The sequence below is a fragment of the Dermacentor andersoni genome, chromosome 5, assembly GCF_023375885.2.
Source record: "Dermacentor andersoni chromosome 5, qqDerAnde1_hic_scaffold, whole genome shotgun sequence".
NCBI classification, from domain to species: Eukaryota; Metazoa; Arthropoda; class Arachnida; order Ixodida; family Ixodidae; genus Dermacentor; species Dermacentor andersoni.
The window spans coordinates 53,832,906-53,853,020 of NC_092818.1; the positions used below are offsets into that span (position 1 = coordinate 53,832,906).

General features: G+C 46.7%; 1 protein-coding gene across 3 annotated transcripts in view; it reads left to right on the top strand.

Annotated features, from left to right (window-relative positions):
* Positions 1-20,115, top strand: part of LOC126530280 (ubiquitin carboxyl-terminal hydrolase 25-like) — an 85,507-nt gene that overhangs the window by 60,448 nt on the left and 4,944 nt on the right. For all 3 annotated transcript variants that reach the window (XM_050177594.3, XM_050177593.3, XM_050177595.3), the window contains 4 exons: positions 5,249-5,434; positions 6,048-6,278; positions 10,869-11,168; positions 15,788-15,983. In XM_050177594.3, the coding sequence (XP_050033551.1) occupies positions 5,249-5,434; positions 6,048-6,278; positions 10,869-11,168; positions 15,788-15,983 (913 nt within the window). The remainder of the gene's footprint in view (positions 1-5,248; positions 5,435-6,047; positions 6,279-10,868; positions 11,169-15,787; positions 15,984-20,115) is intronic.

The window sequence follows — 20,115 nt, forward strand, 5'->3', positions numbered from 1 at the left end:
AACTTTAGTGCTCCTGTATATGGCTTGCGGTATACAAGTAGGCTAATTACCGTCAATAAAGCGTGTATGTATCTCACGAAAGGTGTGCACCTCGCAGTCATGGCATGGCAAACTTCAAAAAAGTTGTGCAGAACCCATGCACTGTGGGAATCGATGCTTTGTGAAGCATTTTGCAGGTATCTGGCAATCCAGCATTGTTTGGGATTCTGCAAAGTGATACTAGGTGTACCAGTGTGTCTGTGTAAGTTAAGTAGCCATGTGTGTGTGGATCGCAAGTGTACGTGTCTGTAACGACAACCGCATTGAAGACGATCGTACGGCGGCAGCGACATGATTTCTACGCCGGCCATTCGACGTGAGCTTATGACATGATGATTGTTGAGCATAGGTAGCGTACAAGTGTAGGCGAGCGAAACCCGGATGGTGACGTCATCAGCAAGCACGGGTAAGGCAATCTTATGTACCCATGGCTATGTCATGTGGCGTAGGTAAAGATGTCGTTGGCATTTGCCCTCCGATGAAGAAACCTTCAAGCATGATTGACTTGGGTGATCATGAAATTGGTACAATGTCACCCAATTTCTACGTAGCATGCTATGAGGAAAGCACTGCGGAAAGTGGGCTGGTCCTGGAGGTAATCAAGCATAACATGGCACCTCAGAGCAAGGAAAGCTGTCACGAGGAAAGAAAACATGACCCAGAGCAGCCAAGCGATTTCGAAGAAAAGCTGATAGCTTTTCAGCGCTACGTGCTGCAAAAGGGAGAAGCGGCAGGCGAGGTGGAATGGGGCACACACACAAAGAGCACTTCAAGGAGCTGGCTGGCTGGCTTTGGAACAGAAGTACTCGTGGCTTAATTGTGGCCTAATGGTTGGAGCGCCATGCTGCTGTGCTCGACTGCAGGAGTTCGATTCCACCGTCGGTCACATATTTCCATTTTAATTAGGTGTTGTGAGGCAGGAACCTACCTACCCGCCGGAAATGAAGCAAAAGATGCTTTGCAATAAAAAGAAGAAATGCGTACTACCCCTCCCAACCCCCTTTCTGCTGTGCTCATGGGACTTTTCTTTTATGGAATTTTAATATTTGCAGATACTAGGCACGTATTCAATGGTGTGGATGCTGTGTGAACAGCCGCTCAGCAGATGTAGCTGTGTATGCAAAGTATCGGCATTAAACACCTGATTTGTAAGAATGGCAGCGGGCGATAGTAGAAAATGGCAACGACCAGCTGAGCACTATGAATTTACTGTGCAAGAGAGTGTCAGAATCTAGGAGAAAACACAAACAATCGCAGACCAAGCGGATCGCAGGCATGATCACCCGCTGGAGCACAGTAGAAAATGGCATAGTTTCGGTACCTGCACTCGTGACCGCACGACCGTGGGAACAAGCAGACGAAGCGGAAGTACATCTCTCTTCTTTTGGTGCGAAGTAAAACAGGAAACACGCAGAAATTCTGTTTGTGTGTTTTATTATTTCTCTAAACTTCAATTCGTCATTTCAAGCAACAGATCGCACAGATAGCAGATATTGTCTTTAATAATTCTCGAAGTTACGTGTCACCACGAGCGATGTCACACTGCAGACATGACTACGTCACCATCCGGCTTAGAGTGCGGTGGTCACAAGGAGAAGGGAAAACGGCGCTCGGTTTTAAATTTCAGATATTTCCACGGCGTGTATTGATGTGATACTCTACAGACACCATCGTTATCACGCAATGTATGCTCTGCGCTTGTCAGTTCAATATGGTTGGACCTGGTGAGGAGCCTTTTAAAATGTTTTTCAGGCTCTATCAATGCATAACTATTCACATTGAAGGCTGTTTGAAAAAATGTAGATGTTTCAAAGACCAACTGCAATGAAATTTCACTTGGGCTAAATTGCCTACGAATGCTTAGCATATACTATCAATGTAAGCCACAGCAGGCAAGTGCGATGCAGACCAGACAAAGCACAAGAAGCATGTAAACTGCAGTTGACAAAGCTGCACTAGGTACAGGTCAACTCCACAGTCGCTCGCCCATGCAAGATCTGCTTGGCAAATGCTTTCTCAGGATTACTATAAGTACTATAAGCTGCGATAGCGCACGAAAACCAAAGGTAAGTTGCGAATGAATGAAGTCTGTGGTTTTATGTGCCAAAAGCCACAATTTGATTATAAGGCACGCTGTAGTGAGGGACTCCGGATTGATTTGGACCACCAGGGGATCTTAACATGCCCCCAGTGCACGGGACCGGGGTGTTTTTGCATTTCTTCCCCATCGAAATGTGGCCATCGGGGCTGCAATTACATCCTGTGACCTCGTGGTTAGCAGCGCAACACCTTAGCCGATACGCCACCACGGCGGGTGGAAAGGCACATTGTATTCAGGGGCAGTATTCTCGAGCGATCATTTCCAGTAGTGCATCATATGCGACACACTTCACGCATCTCTACATAGGATGCGTCAAAGAATACGGAACAAAAAGGCCTTTCTGACCCAGCGCCAGAAATGCTGTCAGCAGGAACCGCATGCTGCATTTGTCACAAAGGGGAATGCAACGCGGCAGCCTTGGTCTAGATGCAGCGGCAAGCCGTGCAGGAATGTGATGCCGTGACAGCAAAGTGCGGGAAAATTTTGTCACGCCTGGAGTCCTGCCTCTCTGGCTGTGAGTTTACGCACACTTTGCACTGAGCCCATGGCCGGGTTAGAGGGTGGACCCCTCTAGCCTGGCCGTGCCGAGCCTCACCTGTATTTGTCATCCTTCACTACAGATGGCAGTAGCTTTCAGATCAGTTGATGAGTCCGGCGTTTCTAGCATGCCAGGCAGTGGCTGGTGAAGTTGGATACATCACGCCGGAGACACTTAGATTGCTGAAATTTTACCCCGCGCTTTAAAAGTGGCCCACAGTGGCGTGGCGGTCAGTTGTTACCGCAGCGCAAGCGCTTTGCCTTTTGTCGAAGGCACAAACCTGACACGCTCGAATCCACGCTCGAGACACGCTTGAGATAGGTCAGCATACTACTGGTCAGCCAAGGTAGCGTGCGACGCAGCCTGTTCCAGTGGCTCGGGCGTGTGATAGGACATGTTCTATTCCTGCGCCAGCCACACTAGACTGTAGATCGTCCAATTTTCCCGAATGTAGTGCAACTGCGTCACTCGTGGATCGCGTCTGCGTTAAGTCGGACTATATCCACACCTTCAGCTTGGCCACCCCAATGCGAACGCATTGAGGCCTTGCTTGTTGAATGTAAACAACTAGATAATACGGGCTTGACTCGAAGAATACAGCATTTTTTTTTTTCAGTTTTGGTATGAAAAACATTGGTCTTTGCTAGCGTTTTGTGAAGTGCCCACTTGCATTTCAAGTGTAACATTTTCTGCAGCGGCTACTGTCTGTTTAAATTATCTCAAACGGGGCTTTTTACGCAGTTCAGAATTTCATTGCAGTTGGCCTTTAACCCTTTCGCTGTCACTGACGTACCGGTATGTCATCGCGCTTCCCCCCCACGGTGTCACTGACGTACCGGTACGTTCTCTATCGTGCGTTCAAAATTTCGCGCCTGAGCGCAAAAACAGGCGCTCCTGGATTGGCCACGCCATCTGTTGACTCTTTCTACAAGTTCGTATATTCGCTCCCACCTGTGTTAACCCATGTATTGAAGAGTACGGTGCGACTGCCACTCCCCACTTTCTCTTTGCTGAGTGGCGCGGTGGCTCCGCGTTCGCTGGATCATGCGTCGCGCGCGTGTGGTTATGGGTTCAAGGGTTGTTCTGCCTTCTCCGCGGGTTTGAAGGTTTTTATTTTTATTCTGTTGGTGTGCCTGCTACGGCGCATCAAGTTCAGGCGCACGTGCCGTTGCCTCTCCAAAAGGGGTGACTCAATTGCTGCTTTCGCTCTCTCGCCGCACCCTCGCTTCCGACCTGCAGCAGTAAACGTAAAGCCCTTCGAACTTTGTTTAGCCTTTTTTCATCTCCCTCTGTCTTCTTGATCACGCAACGTCCCATTTCTCTCCGTTGCGCGGGCGACTGAAAGCGCATCCTCCCTGCGCGCGGTTACTTTCGGATGGCTCGGCGCGCGGGACCTTCGTCTGCTCATGGGAACGGTGGCTGAATTCCGGTTCAGAATACGAGCCGAGCTCGGATTCGGACTCGGACAAAGTCGCTTGAGACGAAGAGGGTTCCGCATCGTCAGATTCGGATGTTGAACAGATTTTATAGTCAGGCTGATGATGATCATGATGTTTACTAACAACAGCTGCAGAACACTGAAATGTGCATATTGCATTGACTATGTTATTTGTATACCAATCATAATCAAAAATAAATTGCTATGTTCATTCCCTGTTATGCTCGTTCCCTGAAACCAAGCCGACACTGGGGGTGCGTCACGGCCAGAAACGTCCGACAGCGAAAGGGTTAATGGGGATGAACACTATGCAAATAAAACCACACATTAAATTAATAGCACACAATACACAGTACTGCAGACATCAAGACATACTCGCATGGCAAATTAGAATGCAGTTGAAGTTCTGTGAAAAAAAAAAAAAATGCACTGGCAGTTTCGCACTAAATGCATGAAAAATGTGTTACATTGCACCTCATTAAAGTCCCAGATCCATGATTTAAACCGCTTTCACCACATTGCAAAGTGTTGTTCAGGAGCTCACACACCCTGCCTCTTCAAAGAGTGAAGTTCACATATGTTGTCACATAGTAGTGACAGTGAAAAAAGCAGCAAAACTGTGAATGACGAAACTATCATATTATTGGGCGAATCTATGCCCTCAAAAACAGGCTACACTCAAAGAACAACGATAGCAGCAAACACACTTGGCGATCGTCGGAAATCTGATCTGCCAGCCAAGCACGTCGGCTTGTATACAAGAGTCGTTGAAGTTTTCAGAGTAATCGCTTGTGCCCGCGCGTCTTCCAGAAAGTACTACACAATTTGCGTCGCGCATACAATAAGATTACACAAGCTTCGGTGACAACAGACGACGCATAGAACTATCGATAACATTCCAGTAAGTTCCAATCATGCTGGCGCTTCTTGCACTGAGCGATAACTTGAAATTGTTAGTGGGTGAAATGCAGTCCCTGAGAAAAGGATAAATGAGTATACGTGACAATATATACCTCTATCACGTGGCCGGCTGCCCACACTTCACATTGTATTTTCCACTTGATGCTCGTAATGCTAAGGCATTTAAACAAACATTATATAGCTCCTTGTTTGAGGATGATCGTTTTTGCAGGAACGGCCAATAACGACAGAACACAGCACTGGCGGTGGAGTGCTAAGTGCCAGCCCATCGTGGCCTGCGCTGCAGCAGGAGCATGCCCAGTTGGCCCAGGGCTGGACCCAGGGCAGGCTGGCACAGTTAAGCCACACCCTGGCTGCCGAGGGGCCTCGGGGAGCATTAGCCAAGGCACTTGACCAGGTGAGCTCGCAGGGGCCGTTTATCTTGTTTCTTGTTCTGTACAAGTTGCTAATACCAAATGCAGTGTATTGCATGCTTTGCACACGATTTTCCATTCTCAAGAACTTATGCAGGCACAATCAATGTTTTTAGCAGCTTTCTCTATTAGCTAACTTCAAATTATATTGAGGGGGGGGACCTGTACTGTACCAAATTAGCCTGTACCAAATTGTAGATCTGTAGGATTTGCACCAATTGACGGTCCATCTGTATTAATTTGCAGCTGATAAGTTCCAACTTGTTGTTGTCCTGTACCAAGTTGTGGATCTGTAGGATCTCTACTAATTTCTAGTTGATAAGCTCCAACTTTTAGTTGTCCTGTACCAAGTCGTGGATCTGTAGGATCTTTACTAATTTATAGCTTATAGGTTCGAACTCCTAATGTACCATCTTATACATCAATCTGTAGGATCTGTACCAGTTGATGGTTGATCTGTACAAATTAATAGTTGATATGTTCCAGCTCGTAACTGACCTGTACCAACTGGTAGCGATCTGTACCAACGCGTAACAGACCCGTACCAACCCGTAGTGGATCCGTTCCAACTTTGCCTACACGTCAACTTTGTTGCAGGAGCTCGCGCGCCTGCAGCGGCTAGCCCGGGTGGCGCAGCAGCGCGCGGCTGTGTCGCCATGGCCGAGTCGATCGGGCGGCACCGACGAGGAAGACCCCCGGCTACAGCACATTGGCCTCTTCCTGCTTCTCAACGGTGCCCCCGTGCAGCCGTACCTGCACCGAGTGCTGCTTGAGCAGTTTGCACAGCCGGATTTGGACAAGGACCCCGTTGGGGCACCCCTGCGACAGGTGCGGTACTTTGGGGGGCAGCCGTATCCGCGCAGAGCCGAGCAATATCCCGAGTCTTGGTTGGGTTAAGGCATTAGTCAGTCAAAACATGTCTATTGTACTACCTGACATTTCAAAGCTAGCTTGGTGCTGATGGCTCCTTTTATCACCAATTTAAAATGAACATGCGGTGCCTTTCCATCGTCACTTCTTCAACAGCCCCTAAACCACCTCCAGCACTTTTTTACACGATCGAAATAAACGGGCATCGTGTACAGAATGCTGTGACGATCATCTTTGGCGAATGCGGCAGTGCTAGACGGAAGTGCTAGGCGCCATGGGGACGCCACAAATTTAAAAAAAAAGAAAGAAAAACGTGCTCCTCTCCTGGTCTTTCCAGTGCCTCCTTCGTGCATCATGATGTCAACAGGGCGCTCCAGGTGATGTCACTAGAATAAACACTGCCAATTGGCCGACCTGCAAGAATGCACGACTTTCGGTTCATCTGCTAGTGCACCTCCATGCAGTCACACACGCCTGCTCACTTTGTTGCTTGTTTATAGTGCTCACATGTGTTGCATATTTTGGTTTGCAATTTGCAGTTCCACATTGCTTGCGTGTCGAGTACAATAGTTTTCTAATCTTACATCGTTATAGGCCAAAATTATCTGTTCGCTGTTGGCTGCAAAAGTACTGAGTGGAAGTACAAGAAGATGCAACATCAGCTGCCCCAGGAGGACGCCCTGCATCGTGCCTGGCTCGAACGCATTGGCATTCCATCAAGTGGCAATTTGCATGTTTGTGAATGTAATTTTGCTCACGAAGATTACAACCACGAGTCGTACCTGCTGCTCAAACAGGACTACAATGTGAAGCTCCAAGTTTTACGAAAGCACCCTCTTACAGCGTCCAATCTCACGTCTGTGCCGTGACCGAGTTGTTTGCTCATCCTCACACCATTGTTCATGCTTTGCCATGTGTCCACCAACAATGTAATCGCAGGCGCTTGCTTCTTACAAAAAAACTTAAGTGTATGCATACACCTCCTGTGGTTCAGTATGCAAATCCAAAGACTTATCTTGCTGTAAAAGGTATCCAGGCTATTGTTAACTGCAGCAGCAGTATGCAGGCTCTTTCAGCTATTTAGTGCTGTATTTTGAAATACTTTTTTGCGCATTATTTTTTGCCCGTTGGCATTTGCTTGCACAATGCTACCGCTGTAGGCGGAAACGGTCACTCGGCGCTACAGATGAATGAATGGGGAAAAAAAAAAGCTAGAGGTGTGCTTGTTACTTTAGTAAGTGGATGTTTACTGCAGTTCATATGACCGTAAACGTACCAACCTTACTTTGTACACTAAAACCTCGTTAATTCATACCCACTTAATAAGTGATTCCAGATTAAATTAGTCGTCATGAATTATTCTTGTCAGCATCGAACCTAATGTATTGGTTGACCGCTTAAGCCGTAGCCATGTATTGCATGCCAAACAGTTGGTGCGTAATATTTACTTCATTTTTTGGCACATACAAGTGCGTAATCGGCGAAATGTCGTGCAAGCAGACCATGGATAGTGAAATTGTGGTGCACGAAGTGCAGTCGCCACCACTAGTGATGTCAAAACATGGTAGCCTTGACGTGTTTGCTGCTCGCATAATTTATGACACTTCTACGTTGTCCATAACAATGACATGGAGATGGATGATGGCCGTTTCGTATCTGATGTGAGGCCTGATGGAAAAACTGGCTGATGGAAAAAATTGCCAAGTTTGAAAATGCCGTCATCACCGCAAGGCCGCCGTAGTGGCAAGTGAAAATCTGATTTTTTGCTGCCTGCTCGCAAATAAAACTTCTCTGCGTGTGTGTTTGAGTGAAAATTAAGATGTTTTTTTTTTCCGGTAAGCTTGTAGCTGCTCATCTGCCATTGTCGGTTAATTAGTACCAGCGCTTAGTGTGTACTAGGTCCACATTCCCCACGAACTACGTATTAACAAGGTTTATATAGCTGTCTAATACTTTTTTGTCGCTATCATTGCTGTGCCTTTCGGGTGAAACTGCAACTTTTTTGGTTAGGCATGGGCCGAGCTCTGGCCGACAGTAATACGTCTTTTAAGCGGGTCAGCCCGGCATTGGAGCTCAAATTGGGCCCGAAATCTTTGCTAGTGCTCCACTTTAAGGCCCACATGTTTGCCTGCGCACAGTTGAAGGCATGGCTCACAATGGCTGGGAAGGTGCAACCCATCTAAACTCGAGCAACATTAACGCAGGTGCACTGAGCAAGAAGCAGAGCTCAGCTTGCTGCATCGGCCTTCTATCTTTGTTACAGTAAAATTTCGATATAACGAACCACGCGGGACCGCCAAGAATCATACGTTATTCTGAAAGGTTGTTATAGTTAAAGCCCCAAAGTTAACCCTTCCTCCCATCTACCCATCAGTTCATAAGTCGTCTCCGTTTGAGCTATCAACATAAACGTCGCTGTTGGCTCTCGGCCCACACTTTTGCTTTCTTCCATAGATTCTGCCGGCATGCACGACCGAAGTACTGTATAACAAGAGCGCTGCGTGCAAAGCAGATGCTAAGAAAACTGCCGACAAAAAAGAAAGCTCTATGTTGCTTCCAAAGCGCAATATTTTTTGCTGTTTGTTTGTTTTTCACATTCCTTGCCATGGACACCCCCCCAACTCTCACACTCGAGGTGGACACCTGAACTATTCCAAAGCGCAAGCAGGCGAAAGCAACACCATCCGGAAAGCACAAGGTGCGACCATGTGGCATCCTCACGAGTACGGATGTTACATTCCTCCACGCGCTTAGCTAGTACGGCCACAGAAAGAAGCGTGTAAGAAAGAGGCGTGTGCAGAAAGAAGGGCAAACCTGATGAATTAGTGACATTCTGTTGTACTGAATACAAATGACGTTCGCAGTAATGGACCCGTATTTTCTGGCAATCTTTTATTTATTGCACAGAAAGTTTTTTTTTTTTTTCCAGTTTTTAAAATACAAGAGGGCTAAACTGTCTGAAGGCAGTTGGGTTATCGTAAGGTCAATTTGCGCCACAGATGATAGGACCACATATCACGTGTCTCGATCACCGCTCTGCGTGTAGCTGGTGGTGACGGTAAAAGGCATTTCATTGTCAGGTTTGGGGCGGTCTGACACCTGGCAGTGAATCTAAAATCTGGAGGGTCACGGCAAGTTTGTGCAATGTTCATTACGCCTCCCCCCTCCTCCTCCTCCTCCTTGTTCATCCACCATTTGTTGCTTTCGTTTGTGAGGTGGTTTGTTGGCTTTCAGAATGTTGTGCAGCTGCTGCGAATACATCTGCACTGATTTCGCACCAAACCGTAACTTTAGTCGCCGACGTCCAACGAAGCAGTCCTAATGGCCGAGGCAGCGTGGCCGTGACAATAATTCGTCATCGGCTGACATGGTAATGGGCCGCAAACCATCGCTGAATGCATGCTGCCAATATATTCATGCGTATGGCTCGTCGGGCATTGACTGCTGTTGCAGCGATGTGAAGTTTGTCGCCCGCATATCCGACACGATCTGCATGTGCGTCTCTCAGCGGCTGATTGGCCCGATCTTTGCACGTGATTTCAGACTTTATGAAATACATGCCGCTTTTGTTGCCGTTGCCTCTGTCTATGTCGCGTTATCATTTTGATCGGTCCTCTTGACCCGTACGAACCTTGTAGTACCGACAGAGGCGGACCCGGCCTACGGAGCACTCTCAGTGACAAACTCCGCTACTGCATCAGCGGGGCGGCCCATTCGTGGCACACTCAGAGCTTCTTTAGTGCTGAAAAAGAAGTGAAACGCTTGCTTGCTTGAGCGGCATCATGCACAAGGGGCTCCGCAGTGTATGCGATATGTGGCACTCTATGAGTCTCCATACCGAGTATATATTGAATATTCAAAAAATGGAATAGTAGATGTTCGATTTGTGAATGGATTTATTGAAACGTTCACTTTTCGATTTAATTTGGTGATATTCGAGTATTTGCACACCCCTGCTGGTGAGACCTACGAGTGCGAATATACTGATGGCGAGCTCACCGCGACGGCCCATCACCAAGCACTCCGGTGGCCACACGGGTTAGGGTGCGAGGCACAAGCAGCGCCGCTTTGTGGGGAGTCTGCAGCGAAAGTTGTGGTTTTGGGCCAGTTGGCATGGCGGCAACTTAGTTTGTGGCTGTGACGTTGGCGGCATCGCGTGCTCGGGTCCCTTCCCAAAGCGCTGTGCAGAGTCCAAAATTTCAGTTTTGCCGTTATACATTGGTGCTGGAGGTTGGTGGCAGCGCTGTGGAAATCGGGTAGGTCCGAAAAATGGGGTACCTGAAAAATTGGACCGAGACTGCATTTAAGCTTCTTGCTTCCAGAAGATGTATATATGGGGCACTTGTGAACAAACTTTGCTTTGCTATAACCAATGCTATGTCGGATCCCCCATTTTCGATTTTGTCATAGCAGTAGAATACTGTATCGAAACGAATTTTATATTTACTGTATATTCTTGTTTGTTATTATTGAGCTCCGACGGACTCACATCCACATTCTTTGTGTGGAGGTACGACTGTAATGGCAAGCGCCGTTGATGCCTTCCAGGAGGCCCTGCGCTGGCTGACGGAGCTGTCTCCGTCGGGTGCCGCTGGGGACGTGGAGATGGAGGCGGTGTACCGAGGCTGGCACATGCTGTACTGCCGCTTCCGGCACCTGGCCAGTGCGCTGACCATTGGACTGGAGCACTACTGGGCACACCGGCTGCCGTCGGCTGTCCACCTGCTGGGCGCCGCCTGCGCACTCAATGAGGCTCTGCTCGCCAGGCCCCCGCCGGCCGAGTCCCACTCCCGGTACCTGGGCTTCGACCCGAGGCTGCTGGCCTACTGCCGACGCATGGCGCTGCTGGTACGGCGTTCTTTTTTATTTTCCTATTTCAGGATGCAAAGACATAGGCCAAAGCAGTAATTCGTGAGCATTGTCGCTGACCAATAATTCAGACTCGACGGCTACCACCTATGTGTTCAGTAATCCGGAGTGCAAAATAAAGATGTCGGAAAATAAGCGACCTTATTCTGCAAGTTGCCAAAAAAAGATGTGCTGCGATCGCGGATAATCACTTTTGGGGATATTTTCATTTTCGCCACATGTCACGTGACTAGCGGCCAGGACGCGTCAACGTCTGCTAGCCGTGGCATTCTCGGTATAGTGCGTTTTGACTCACATTATGATTGCTCCACTTTTTGAGTGCCATACGGCCACTGTGAAGAGATCTTCATCAACAGAGTGTCATATTGGGACTTTGGTAGCGAACTTTCGAATTTGACGAAACTAACTTTTCTTTTTCATCCAAATTCGCCTTTTTCGGCCTGCTTGATTATTCTGATATTTTTTGTATGGCTCTTCTGTGGAAAAAATTGGCCGGCCACTGTACTCCTTTGAAAGCAATGTCGAACTTCAATGCCGCAAAATTTCTATATAACAAAGTGCCTATTTTACCGGCTTCTTTATACAAACTTCCATATGACAAAAATCTTGAGATAAAGTATTTAACTATTCTTAACTTCCTGTTCATAGAACACCATATATTTTATACCTCACTACAATGAAGTTCGTTTGTACACAGTTTTGTTATTATGAAGTTTCACTCCTGCCGCAAAAGAATACCGAGGCAATAAATGGAAACTGTCGCAAACGCAGACAGTCAAATGGTTGAACTACAGTCGACGTCCGATAAATCAGGCCGTCCGAAAACTCAAATGCATGCAGAAAACACACCATTTTATAGGTATTTCTGTGGCTAGGGGTAAAAAGTTCATAAAATTGCACGGCGAAAGGTTTGAGCTTCCGAAATTTCAGACGTTTTTATACATTGGCGCTATGGGGCACCTGACGGTGCAACGAACGAGTCCAAATTATTGGGCACGTCTGAATAATCAGGCATCCAGAGAATCGGACGCTGACCGTACATGTGGCTGCTTCGAACGCACATCTCCAATTGCGTGGCGCAAAACAGAGAGCAGCCGCTGAAGAGGAGCAGCATACCAGCAAGACCTTCTTGACGTCACGTTCCGTGTAAAGTCAAAGTGCAATAAAATCCTATCGTGCCGTATGCTGTGAGTGTAAGGGAAAGCGTGCGAGGGTTAAGCCAAGAAGGATGGTGGTTTGATGCCCGCTGTCTTCCTGGGCGAGCAGAAAGAGGGGAAAGAGAGTGAATGCGAAAGCATTGCAGGCTTTTGTGTCCTCCGATGTGAAGATATTGTCAGCATGGCATAAAACCGTATCCCGTCGAGAAATCCCAAATTCAATAAAGTGGAATTTTTTTTCACATTGAAATTTCTTCTTTCTGTTTGCCTGATACAGTAGGCTTCCATTAATTCGGCTTCGGTTTGTTCGATTTATTCATTAATTCGATCCCAACCGAAGCACCCGGCCAGTGCCTATGCATTTCTATGCATTTCTACGAGTCCTAGCTTTAATTATTTCAATCCTGAAATTGACCTTCGCCGGATGGTTCGAAGACCCCTTTAGTGGCGGTGCCTGTCTCGGCGGAGCCTAGAGAGGTCAGTGAATCATTGTCAACATAATTTCCCATCGAAAATGCCTATTTTCAGCCTGCCTTAGGAAGATTTTCAAGCATTAACCGTAGCTCACACTGTCTGATTACAGTACTTAGCCGATGGTAACCCTTGCATTTGCTTTTTTTCAAGAAAATTGGGTCATAAATTGCTTTCGTGGTGCAGTTGGACCTAAAACTAAAACCACCTTCACGGCGTTCATATAACCACGTACAGTTGAAACCCGCGATAACGAAATCCCGCGACAACAAAATTCTCGTGACGACGAAATATTTTCTTATCTTCGGCGAACGCCCATAGGATTCAATGCATTTCGTACCTCTTGACAATAAAATGTCGCTTTACTACAATTTCGCATCACTGAAATTTGCCGGAATGTAACCCTGCATATTACCTACATGTGCAAGGCTAGCAGGCTCCAAATTGTGCTCAAATGTGATTGCTTTGCACCAAAATTGCATAAAATACCACCGCATTACACTTGCATGGCCACTGCCATTTTTGTTTACGAAAACAACGAAGTGCTGGAAAAGATTGCATGCACTGGAATCGCATCGTGGTCGCCATCTTGTTTATTGATTGCCCGTTTGAAGCAGGCAGGCACGTTGCTATTGACATGTGACAATCGTTTTTGCACACCTGGTGCGGTGCTTAATGTGCGCCTTGGTGAGGAAAATGCAGCAAAAACAAGAAATCCACGTCCCACCAACGTGGAATTGTTTAAGGCGCATGAGATGGCGGTCGTATCATGGAGTGCCACGCATCGGGCCGTGATCGAGTGACCGCTCGGGAATACGCATCCCTTGCTTCAAGAATGCTGGTTTTGGTGCCACCCAACCGTCATTGCGTGCGGATTTCGCATCTGTTGCGTGAAGGGTCCGTAATCTCGATCAATTGCCTTCGGGTATACGAGATACGATCATTTTCGCGATTGCACCAGACACGTCGGCGCCTACGGGCGACAGTGTGCGCTGGAAGAATGCTGCTGCTCTGCGTCCGGTGACGAGTCGCACAAGATCTCGCAAAAGTGATAACATCTCTGAAAGCGCATGTGACGCACTTTGTACTGTCGGCATTGCTGTTCTTTATTGATATGTGTGCTTGTTTATCTTTCTCGGTTTACCGCTTTTCAAATGTTAAATCTTATTGCTCAGCGCAAGACAAGCCTGCACATATTGGAAGTTTCTTGAATGTTATTGATAGTACTAACCATTGTCTGTGATCACTGAACCTTGTGTAATCTGATTCTATGCGCGACGCGAATTGTGCAGTACTTTCTGGAAGACATGCAGGCAGCAGCAATTACACTAGAACTCTCGACGGGTGATAAAAGTCGACGAGCTTGACCCACTGATCACATTTCGACGACTGTGTTTGTCGCTGTCGTGATTTGAGTCTAACCTGCTCTTGTGGGCACAGGTTCGCCCAATAAAAAGTTAGTTAAGCTATTCACGGTTTTGCTGCTGTGTTTTTTGTACCATCACTACTACATGACAATATCCTTGAACAAGCTTGGCAAAGTAGGCTAACGGAATTTCGGCAGCAAAGTTTCATTCTGCAACGCAGTACCTATCTGTGCTGTCTCATTTCGCAACAGTGAAGTTCTTGTGAAAGCGAATTTTTTTTTCGTTTGCCGCCAATTTTGTTATTGCGAGGTTCAACTGTAACACAAATGTATTGTGGCGATGCTGACTTTAGAAAACCAGCTGTCATTGTGCAACACATATTACGGTATTTTCTGGTCTATAAGTGTATAAGTCGCAGCCCCTTCAAAATGGCAGTTTTTCCGGAAAAAACATATATATAAGTCACACCTGTTTATAAGAGGCATCTGCTACGACACATGCAAAGTGAGCAGCAATAATGGTAATGACTGCAATGAAGTGTAGTTGCTGTGCATGGCAGAAGGTAATGTGCGTTGGAGCATCATTTGATGCCCGCTCAATACAAAGGGCATAGCCATAGTGCCTGATCCGATTTTTACTTATATAAATCGCATCATTCTATAAGATGCACCAACAAAAAATTCAGAAAGAAAGAAAAAAGATGTAACTTATACACCGGAAAATGTGGTAAATCCTTGCCTGTTTTTCTTGTTAAAAGATAGGGTGCGCATTAGATTTCTACTTTACTTAGTGGTTTTAATGTCATTTCTGCATTAGTTTCCTACTTTGGACATATATAAAGTGGGCATGTCCTTGATTTGGGGGCATGTTAGAACCGGGAAAACTCTGCCAAATGAATCAGCGGTGTGTCTAATGTTTTTTTCTGCATCATGTTTAATTTGACCCGCCGCATAATTCAGTCCATTACCTAGTCCTGTCAGGGTCGAATAAGAGGAAGTCGACTGTAATGAAATTTTGTGGCCCCTTCTGTGTAAGAAAAATCTGTTGGCAACTGTATTTATCTGCATAAAAGGTTGTTCCAATATAACAAAATTTCAATATAGCAAAGTAACGGGCCGATTTTACCAGCTTTGTTATATTGAAGTTTAACCATACCCTAGAGAGTCTTGGTGAAAAAACAGCAGAAGGGTACCTGCTTTGAGCGAGTTCTTACAGACAAGTGCCTGAAGCAAGTGAAGTCAGTAACAGCGCAGTCACTGAATGAGTCACTGTGATCTAAGAACAATGCGTTGCTTGTCGGGCTCTGCTGTTCCAAGTCTGTTGCCGACTTTGCGCTGCATCTAAAAGTAAATGGGTCATCGTTGATAAAGTGCATGCGCATCCCTTGGAAGGCTTGTGCTCTGGGCAAGCTTAAATAAAGTAAACGTGCTGTAACCCCCCCTCCGGGTTTTCCTCGGTGTTCCCTGTTGTGTAAAATTTAATGAATTTGAAGTTCAAAGGCTGGCAGTTACGCACATGTCTTGCGCTTTAGCTGGAGAGGCTGTACATTCCGCACTGGGAAATTCGCGCCCCACTGAACCGTGATGCTTGTTACGGCTTGCAGGCGCTGAATGAATACTGTGCGCGGCAGTTCGAGGAAGGCAGCTTGCGGGACGCTCTGGGTGCCCTCAGGCTGATGACCGACACGGTGCTGCCGCACCTGGCACCCCTGATGAGCCCAGTGGCGGGTGCCCAAGACACACGCGCCGTCGAGGAGGTGCGCAGCCGGTGGTGTGCCATGCTGGGACTCGCCATGCCAGGTGGGTGGGGCACAGTTTCCTTTCTTTTTTTCTTCTTACAGCAAACCTGTTAAAGGGACACTAAAGGCAAATACTAAGTCGATGTGGACTGTTTAAATACCATTCCAGAAACCTCACCACGCTTGTTTGTGGCAAGAAAGGACATAGTTTACGAGAAAATTGCATCTGAAGAGTCCAAATACCGCTTTCCAAATTCAAATCTCCCGCTACCCAATGGAGGGAGTGGTGACGTTGCATACACCTTTTGCTGCCGTCGGTGAGTAAAACGGCGCACGAGAGACGGCGGTACTGAGCCAAGACAGAGCGGTGGATTCGCCGCTGGAGCTGCTTTTTGGTCAAGTGACGTAGATCGTTGGGGCAACCCGTGACATCACATGGAAGTTGAATTATCTGCTACTTGCAGTTTGTGCGAGCTTCACGACCCAGCAATACCAGCGCAGCACTACGTGACAACAAAACTACTGAAACGCGAAAGAGTGGGAGGTGCAGAGTCGAGTGAAAACGAAACCTTTCGACCGTCCGCGTCTTTCTCAAGAGTAATTTCAATGAGTTCTTCTTTTCTAAAAGTGAGCTAGAACTGGACGAGGAGCATTTTATTTCATCTTATAATACAACACAAGGATGTTCTTTTTTTGCAACAAGTGGTTGAGTACTAGTGACAAAATTTCATTGAGGAGTGCTTTCGTCATCGAGCAAGTGCTTGGAAAGTCCCAGAGGAGTCTCTAATCATGTCCTGCACTTACCTCAATTTCTCGAGTATTAACACTCTGTTCGCGATAATATTGACATCTTAGAGATTCTCAAAAACTAATCTATCACTTCAGCGTGACTTAATATTTGCCTTTAGTGTCCGTTTAAGGAGGGACCCTGCGGCTGAAAACTTTTTTTTTTTTTATTCTTTGTCGATTTTGATGAACCTTGCTGAGTTTATGTATCTCAATGTGCTAGCTCTAAATGTACATCCAGTTTTCTTGCAGAGTAAATAACTTTCCAGAAATTGAAGAAATTCAGCTTTATTGCATAATTTGCTTGGAGGTTAGCTATCTACCAAACTATACATGGCATAATACATATCGACATATGAAAATGATGTGGAACTAACAAAGAGTGCAAATAACCAAGTATGGTGTTCTAAGCCAATTTTATATCAAATGAGAACATTGTAAACTTCAGTGAGAGAAACCCATCTAACTGCTAAAGAGAAACATATTTTTTTTAATTTTCTAAAAAATGCAGCAACATTATTTCACTTATTTGCACTCTACACAGATTTGCCTTTCTGGAAAAAAAGAGTTACAGTGACAGCACAAGTAGAAGCGGAGATAATGCACCTCCGATACAGCATCATCATCAAAATTGTGGTTTTGAGAAAACAACAAAAAACATTTCACATCTGATATACTCAAAGCAAGTTTGAAAGAACGGCACCAAAGGCCATCAGTAGGCACAAGGTATAAGTAAGTCATGGCCGTTTGGCCGTTGCCGGTCGACAACATAGCATGCACTGCTATGTTCTCACTTCAAAAGGATTGCACGTTTTCGGGTCCTCAGTTACCTGCAAGCTCCGTCCCGACACAACTTCACCGCAGATCTCGCAAACCACAGTCAGTTTAGTAGTGAGACCGTAATCTTGATCGCTCTGCAACAGCTACGCAGAACCACCGCAAGTATTACAGGAGAAAACGCCGAGAAGATTGTTCACTGCTGCAAGTCCAACGACAGCGTACGGAGTAGCAGGCTTTGCGACCGAGGCTGTTGCACTGTCGGCCTCGTCAAAAAACGCCAAATTTCTCGCTCCGTGGCTGTCGTAGGTGCAATCTTGTTGTGCATAGCCTTCTCATGTGCTTTTATCTTGTCCACTTCCTCTTCAGTTACGACAGCCATGTTCAATTCTTAGGCGAGTGTAACCGGCATGCGTAATACTAGGCGTGATCAGTGAGGCGTCAACATTCAGCGGTGGTACGACTTCAGCGGCGAGCTGCCGGGTATCCTGTGCCGACTGCGACGACGAAATCGCTTTCGGAAGTTTATTGCGTCTCGTACGTTTCCGCCCGTAGCGATTCATGGAACGAAACTTTGTCTGACCTCCAGCATATCCATCGTCACAGTCGCAAGACTAAGACAAAATGGTGATTGTTTTCAGCGTTTGAGCGCTCGTGGTCCTTAGAGCCAATTGTGACTCGCCACCTCGGTCACATGCTCAAACTGGCCAATAATAGTGTGTTCTACAAATTTCTTTTTCTATTCTTTTTTTTTCATGGCCGCAGTGCCAGAAATGTTGCCAAACGACGAACAAAGAAAGCCAGAAATGTGAGCTTTCGAATGATACCAAAATGGCTCTGGCAGAGCGCGTAGTTACCAAGTTATGCACAACAAAAATCTGGTGCGATTTGTCCCCACTCTAAGGGGCAACGCTTGCGGATTCACATCTTTAGATCACGATAACGGAAGAAGAAGAACTACGCTGTATTTTGTAACTAAATTTCGGAGATAGGTGCAGAAACGCGTCAGGAACACAGAAAACAAAATTGAAAATTCGAATTTTGGACCGATTTTCGGTCTGAAAGACCCAGGTCACCCCTTAAGGGGTTTTGCAGCAGCTTTTGTGTGGTAAAGGCCAGATAGCATCGTAGCATCGGAGTTCCAAATTCTTGCTTTGGAAAGTAATTATCAGTGTTAATAAAATAAAGGTTACCTTGCGTACATGTCACACAAACAGATAACACCTTCCTTGTGCGTTTTTTTTTTTTTGTCAGTAAACTGTACTTTTTGTTTCTCGTGTCGTGTTCTACTGGCTCCATGTTGAAGGTCAGCCAGGAGGTTTTATGTCTGTGGTGGTAAAGAGCAGCCAGCAATGCAGCCTGTGTGGGGAGCCCTGAAGCAGCCGTAGGACCAGGGCGTCGGTGATGAATCATCACTAAGAACAGAGGCCCCTAGTATTTATGACGAAGGATTTTGGAACCCACTTATACAGCTCTGGTTTCCATGATCTATCAGTTGCTCAGGTACACCTGCGAAGGATTTATTTTCACCTGCTAAATGGATTCCTATTATACTTGCGTAAAAGCCGCGCCCCCAACGTGGCAGCAAATTGGGGGGAAAAAGGGGGGGGAGAAAATTGGACGTTGTTAGAAACGGCTTCGAAGTCTCCGGCCTAGCTAATGCCATGGACGGCACAGAGAGCGGCTGTATCCAGGAGTGTGCTACCGAACCGAGTCCGACTGGCGGCAGCAGTGACAGCGGTGAGGACTAGACAGGCCGAATACATCCACACTTCTGCCGAGTTGTGCAGGGGCACACAGCGCAGGCAAGCGCCACACTGTGATGCTTGCACGAAGAAGGCTGCAGGATTTTGCACTTCACGTGATGTGCGCACGTGAACAAATACACGCATTATTTAAACAACAGCATTTTCTCTATTCTTACAAAGCTGTCACGAGGACTGCAGAGGGTCAGGGCCTTTTTAGAAGAAAGAGCTGGCCACATCGTAGGGGACGGACGTGGCGTACCAGACTGCGAGACGGCGTATCACCTAGTGTTCTGCTCAATTCTTGTTCTCATGCGCGTGCAGCTTGGCATGCACGCTCCTCTCGTGCGCTTCCTTCTCCTCTTTGCACGTCGCTCCACATGGCCGAAGACGCCACTTGAAACAAGTGTTTCAGCGCTCCCGGCCCGACGTAAGCCAGGAGTGCAAGGATTGGGCACAAGCGTAAAAATTGTGACTGAAATCTCCTGTCCCTGTCTAAGGGCCACACTTTGTCCAGATCGTGGAAAAAAATATATATATAATGTTCAGCCCTTACAAGAACGCACTGTATGGAAGGAACAGCGCCAACTAAGACGATCACAAGTGGGGAGAACGACACAGGACAAGCGCCAAACAGGATGGCGCTTGTCCTGTGTTGTTCTCCCCACTTGTGATCATCTTAGTTGGCGCTGTTCCTTCCTAATTCAAGTATGCACCATCTAGCCCAAATGAATGTTGTCCTGAGCACTGTACAGTATTACACGTGCCAAATGAATATTGCTTCGTTTTGGAGTTGAGACGTTGGGCATTACAACAATTCTTTACATTGTTAATTAGTGAAAGTTTGTTGATTAGGTAAAGTCACTGCAATTTTTTATTGCTAGT